Here is a 6,878-nt window from a genome sequence, read left to right as displayed (position 1 = left end):
TATCAACTTTAATATAAAATCAATCCTAATTTTATATAATGTCATTTCAAATTAAAAAAAAAATCCTAAAATATTTGATGATTTCAAACACATCCTTATTTTTGTTCCCCTATTTTATGTTGTCCAGCATTAATTATTTGTGTTTAAATATATAAGCAATGCTACATAATATCAATAAAACTTATTATTTTTTTGTCAACATTGTAAATATTAAGTATTAAATTTTAAATCTTAAATTTAAAATTATAAATTCTAATAATATATATACTGACTAAATATTAGCTAATATTAATAAAAAGTGTTGACCTTCTAATATTTTTTTAAATATATATCTTATTTACAATAAGCAAGAGAATATCAGGAGTCTAATATTTTTAGTGTAAATAAAGAAAAAAAATGAACTAATATTGGTTCAAAATTATGGCAAAACCAAAGTAGTGTTGCACCTATAATTATTTCTCTTTACGATGTATTCTTGATGGAATAAGAAATCAAATCTTATTATCTTTTAACCACTCATAATATTTGTTCATTCTAACATACACTATTGTGGTTAAATAATTATGCGTAGGGGAAAAAAAGGCACGACGTAGTTGGCTATTAGGTAAATTACTACGTAATTTGCCGGGACAAAGGCATGAGTATGACGAAGAAAACGCTTCCAAGTGCTTTGGAAAATGTGGAGCTGGATTTTTGCCACCAAATTATGATACCTTTCTACAATTTCTCAAATCAGTATACGTGCATTCTTCCCTTATCCGTTTGGTAGATGGTATGTGTGTTTCACTATAATCTCCATGCAACATTATTTCTCTTAATTAGCTTGATTAATTAATTTATAAAAAATTATACGAAATTAATTTTTAGTTAGTTAAAATTAATTAGCTAATTCTATTAGGATTTATAATTTGAGATTTAGAGTTAATAATCATTTATGGTTTATAATTTAAAATAAATAAAATAATTTTAAAAATTGGTTGATGTTGTACAAAAGAAAAAAAAAAACTTTCTAATTTATATATCTCAAATGTTTATTTGGTAACCAAAAGAAATTAGGCAAAAATGTAACACTTTTACTACTAAAATGTCACGTTTCTAACTGCACCACTCTCATAATTAGGATATTACGACGACTTTTATATACTTAATAATAAAATAAGAGCTTTTTTTACTTTAAACCATATTGTTGTTTTCTTTAAAAATCGAAAATATTTTTCTTTTTAAAACTTACATACATATATGCAAACCAATTACAACACTTAAAATATATATATAAATAATAAGAACCAAAGTTCTTTATACAACAACTTATAAACATTACAAATTATAACTCCTACCCCTCTTATAAAAATACAATATTAATGACGAGAAAAAAATAATAAATAAGCTAATACAACAATTTCGTATAAGCAAAAACGCAATAAACTCTTCATAAGTTTCTTCGTCCATATATTGAAAAGAGAAGGTTGTAGGGGGTGAGAACCTAACCACACGGTCTCACCAGAGAAGTTTAGAATTGTCATAAGAAGATATATAAAAGAAAATTGTTTTTAACTGTAGTGATTATCGCTTGTCTTATGAATCTTTTTTAAAATCAACGGTTAATCATCCAAAATCCAAAACTCATATTTTTCTTAATAAAAATCTTAAAAGTTACCTAGATGGTATGAATGATCAACCTATTCCAACCATAGGTTTATTAAGTCTATGTTGAACCAGCTTAATTTTTCATACTTTGCTAAACCTCAAACACAAACTAATCACGGCCTCCAGCCCATCACATAATCAATCATGGCCTCCAGTCCAATTAACTCAATCAACACTTAATTCACTACAATTCAACCAATCAGTCACAAACACAAGTAATGAAGTTCAAATACAATCAAAGACAATTATATCAAGTATAGCAATTAGCAGTTAAACATAATTATTCACATAGGCAAACCAAGTACAATATGCATACTCAAAAAATGTCACATAGATGCACATGATGCATGCCTATCCTAATGGCCATGAGCTCATGTACAATATGCCTGCCGTGCATCTTTGTGAGGAATATAGTAATAATCTCGGCTTTTGTAGTGCCCTTGCACCTCTCACCGGAGGCGGTGCTATCCAGGATGCGTGCCGGACCACCCATACATCCAGAGAGAAAACCACAGGTAAGTGAGATTCACTACCGTCTTTACCCGGGATCTCGAACCCTTACCACGTCCTTGCCAAGAATAAACATCGTCAGTATGCAAGCGGGATTAACTCCAGCCCTTGCCAGCACAGTAAATTACATCTCAATAATATTCATAATCAATCAAGCTCAAATTCATACTGAACTCAATGTAAATTTTTATACTTGTTTTTATCACGATTCAAAAATCACTCTTGGTTCATTTACTTTCAAGAGGAGTATATATATAATCAATTCACATCACGGCAAGAATCACTTTTCCTCAAATCATTTCCCGTTAAAACCAAAACCACTTTTTGTAACACTTTCTGAAACCTTTAAAACAACTTCACTCTAAACCAGTCCTCTTTCGTAAAATTCATATTTCATTTAACCAAATTTTCCTGAACTAACTTCAAAACCATTTTAATGTTGAACCTCTTTCAAAAGGCTCAAGAATCATTTATTCTTAAATCAATCACTTAATTACTTTAAATCAGGATTTATTAATTAAACTCTACGGCAGAGTCTCAAGATTTTGAGGGAGCGACAACCAATCTCATTTTTAACCAAACTTACAAAATTTTTCCGAAATAATTTCCAACTTTCACTTTTTAAGTTAAGACATTTTCAAAAATCTTGAAATTCATTTCATTTTCACCAAATTAAAGGTTCCAAATTAACTTCAATAATCCATTTCTTCATTTTCATTTGAAATACCCAAAAGTATAGTGTAACTCTTAAATCGCTTTCAATTTTTAAACAAGTTCCCAAAACCGATTTCAATTTCATTTCTAAGTTTAAAACATTCCATTGCACCAAATCAAATTCAAATACTTTAAATTCACTAAATAGTCTTCAAAACATAACCCTTTAATTAGAAGTAATCCAATGAAAACTCATTTTGTTTAACCAATTTCCCAAAACTAACTTTAACTTCACTTTAAATTTAAAAAATCTTCCCAAAAGATTCAAAACCATTCTTACTTCCCAACAGTAATCTCAATTGAAACATAATCACTTATTTTAGAAGAATTACTTAAAAATTCATTAAAAACACCCCAAGAAATGCAATCCTTTCCATAGTTAATCAAAATCAAATAAAATAATTCTTTAATCCAAATTTTTCAAATAATACTTTAAACAAAGTCTTTAATTTTTATAAAAATTTCGGCAGCACCTCCCCTAAAACTTGAACTTTACCACCTTCACAGGTTCCTTCAATCATTCCTCAGTATAAATATATAAATCGAATTTCTAAAACAAAGCCATTTCTCATCATATATATATATATATATATATATATATAAAACTACTTTAACAATATAAAACTACTTTAACAACAACCAATCGATTTCAATAATTCAAGATAACTAATTCAACAACACCAACCGGTAAACTAGAATATCCAATCTTTTCAAACAGTCAATAAATCAATCCATAAACCTCACAAAATCATAAAAATATATTCTTCATGACAATATCGACTTGTAATAATTCTTTATCATAAAACAGTTTTAAGAAAAGACCCCTACTTCAAATAGTCGAACCCATAAATTCAAAGGCATTCAAAAATCTTTTTTCTCGTATCCCGCAACAGCGGCACACTACAAGAAAATAGAGTTATTTTAACACTTTATTTTTTAACAACATAATTAAATGTCAAAATTAATATATATTTTTGACAAATATCACAAATGTCAAATTTTCTATGTTTTTTTGATGAATAATTTGACCGTAGAAAATTACTCCTTAATTTTGATACTCATTTGTTTTCATTTTACTCCACTATTTTTCTTCTTCTTTGGACTTTGTTAATTTTGACATCACAATGCTCTCAGTTTAGGATTATACTACTCATTCTTTATCTTCAAAATCTTAATTTATTCTTTAGTTTCAAGATGTCATTTCATTCTTTATTAAAATTTTTTGTTGAAAATATTTTATAGTCAATAAGTGTCAAAATAAATAGTATTTTTGACAATTAATAAGTATCACAGAAAATATGTTCTCAAAATTTTCTAACAAATTATTTTTGACAGCCAATATTTATCAAAATAAGATTTAAATTTTTTTTCACAATCACTTATATGTTAAAAATACTATTTTTGACAAATTTTTTATTAACATATTTTCATAGTTAAAATAGTGTCAAAATTTGTTTTTTTGACAAATTTTAATTTTCTTTTACACATTATAACCCTCAAAAATAATCTATATTGTTGTAGTGGCAGCCGCAACCACAACTCCATTCTACTTTCGCAGTAACAGCAGCAACTTAAATCGGGATATGCAATAACCATAACTCAACCCTATTGAAATAACGCTGCAAAAACCTCAGCAACATATAATGGAACAACAGTAATTAAAGGGGTTCAGAATAAGGAACGATACTTATGAATAAGCAAGAGAACTGAGCAACGATAATTCTGATGATGACGCAGCAGTTTGATGTCGTATACAACAGCCATAAAACTCAGCATGCAAGAACCGGAACTCAATCCAACTTCACCAACGCTTCAGAACCTTTAACAAATTATAACAAAATACCGATTTCAAATGTTCCTGAACAAAAACACTTATCAAGAAAACAGAAGCTCCAGCAGCAGTTTTTGGCGACCAAAACGGCGACGCAGCAACAACACAGACGCGATGACGGCAAATCTAGCAATGCGATGGCGACGGCAGCTCTGCGATGACTCCCTCTCGCGCATCCTCTCCCTCCTCTCTGCAACGGCAACGCACAGCAGTGACAGATCCAACGGCGGCAACGACAGTCCGCGATAATGACGACGAGGGGTTGGCTTCACGGACGGCGGACCTTTGACGGCGGCGGCGAGCTCCCTCTCCCTCTCCCTCTCCTGGCATTCATCTCTCTCTTCCTTTTACGTGGTAACAACAATGGTGACATGACGGCGGCTCGACAGTGGCAGTCCAACGGCGACATTGCGCATTGGTGGTGCGGGACAGCTCCCTCCGCTCTTCTCTTCTTCCTCCCCGAGCTCTCCTCTATCCGTTGTGTGGGTGTGTATGTGTGTTTGTGTGTGAGTATATCGCGGGTGAGGGTGGCGGTTGTGAATGAAGGAGTTAGAATTAGTGTGTGTGATGAAGTTGGGTTAGGGTTTGTGTATGAAATTGGGGATTTTGAGGTTAAGATAGTGTAGTAATTTTAATAAAAAAAAATAGAGTAATAATTTAAAACTAAATTAAATACAAAATAATTATTTTTGAAATATCATTTTATTATTAACTTATAAATTATTTTATTCTCACACTACTTTGTATGTTATTTAATTACAACAATTTTTGCTCCAATCCTACCTGTTACATAATGCATCTCTACTTGTTAATTAATCAAGCGTTCTCGGAGGTAAGAGGAACAAAGCAGAAGCACGTATGGAGTGATCAACTCTTGTGTAAACTCATGGAAAACCCTTTCGAAGCGTTCACCGGAATGGCGGGAGAAGAACCTACTCATGGGCCTGATGAATTGAGTTTTTTTGACCCTGATGAAGACATATTCAAGGATATTGTGGGACGGAATATAGGTACGCGTATTTAATTTATAATTGCATATATAAGTCCCATGTAGATGCATGTAATTGGATTGAAAAAATATAAATAATTAACTGTTAGTTAACTAATAATATTAGTCAATCTTATTTTAGAGTTTATAATAAGATTCAAAATAAAAAAAATTATAATTTAAATTTTAATATAAATTAAATAAATTAATTTATAAAAAATTGATGATTGATATTGGTTAAAAAATATTCGCTACTTAGTATTACTCAATAAAAATAAATATATTTATTCATTCCTTTTTTTACATTTAATAAAAAAATTTTGGTATAAACTAGAATTGAATGAAGAGCGAAAATGTTTACTAAATTTATAAAAATTACACATGATGAATTATTTTTGAGAAATGATATGTTAAATAAATTATTTTATAACTAAGTTTTTGTTGGTTATCACTTATCAGTGACTAAGAGAAAAGAGGGTTGAATTTTATCTTCTTTTTTTATTGTATAGTATTTTTACTTTCTCACAGAAACTTAGGAGATATTTTTACTTTTATCTCGTATTGAGTTGAGAGACATTTTCATCATTTTGTATCCTAAGTGGCAGAAATAGAATCGAAGTAGAGAAGAGAGGAAAGGACACCAGATGTATCCTGGTTCAGCTACTTAGTACCATGTAGCCTACATCCAGTCTCCATCACAACTATGATAGAATTTTACTATCTCTTTTTCAAAATTACAAATACCAATTCTTCTCTATAATCTACCCAATCCTATTTGGGACAAATTCAGATTCTAACTCCAATCTGAATTTGACTAGACCTCAATCTAGCTTTCAATAGCAAAGTGCTAACCCAACTTGTAAGGAAATCTCCACAGGATCATGACACAATAGAAAGATGTACAAAGCAACTCTGAGACATCTTATGGCTTTTTATCACAATTTAACTCATTGCCTTTTACCTCCCATTGGTTTTTTCTTACAAACCTCACCATGTTTGCCTTTTACAATGAGACTCAGACAGATCAAAACTGAGAAAAAGAAAATACTAATTGAACTACATGAAGGAGAAGAACTCTAATAGCTTGGGTAGCTATGATAGTGAACTTTGTACTTTTCACTTACTCTCTTTGTCTTCAACTCTTGGTCGTTCACCCTTAATATAGAAGAGTGAAGCTTCCTGCTTCCT

At 30.4% G+C, this 6,878-nt stretch overlaps 1 protein-coding gene across 2 annotated transcripts in view; it reads left to right on the top strand.

Annotated features, from left to right (window-relative positions):
* Positions 1-6,878, top strand: part of LOC107608929 — an 89,764-nt gene that overhangs the window by 76,144 nt on the left and 6,742 nt on the right. For both annotated transcript variants that reach the window (XM_021107180.1, XM_016310716.2), the window contains exons 4-5: positions 572-772; positions 5,524-5,712. In XM_021107180.1, coding sequence (XP_020962839.1) covers positions 572-772; positions 5,524-5,712 — 390 coding nt within the window. The remainder of the gene's footprint in view (positions 1-571; positions 773-5,523; positions 5,713-6,878) is intronic.

Source organism: Arachis ipaensis, chromosome B07 (genome assembly GCF_000816755.2).
Source record: "Arachis ipaensis cultivar K30076 chromosome B07, Araip1.1, whole genome shotgun sequence".
Taxonomy (NCBI): Eukaryota; Viridiplantae; Streptophyta; class Magnoliopsida; order Fabales; family Fabaceae; genus Arachis; species Arachis ipaensis.
This window is presented reverse-complemented; position numbering and strand designations above follow the sequence as displayed.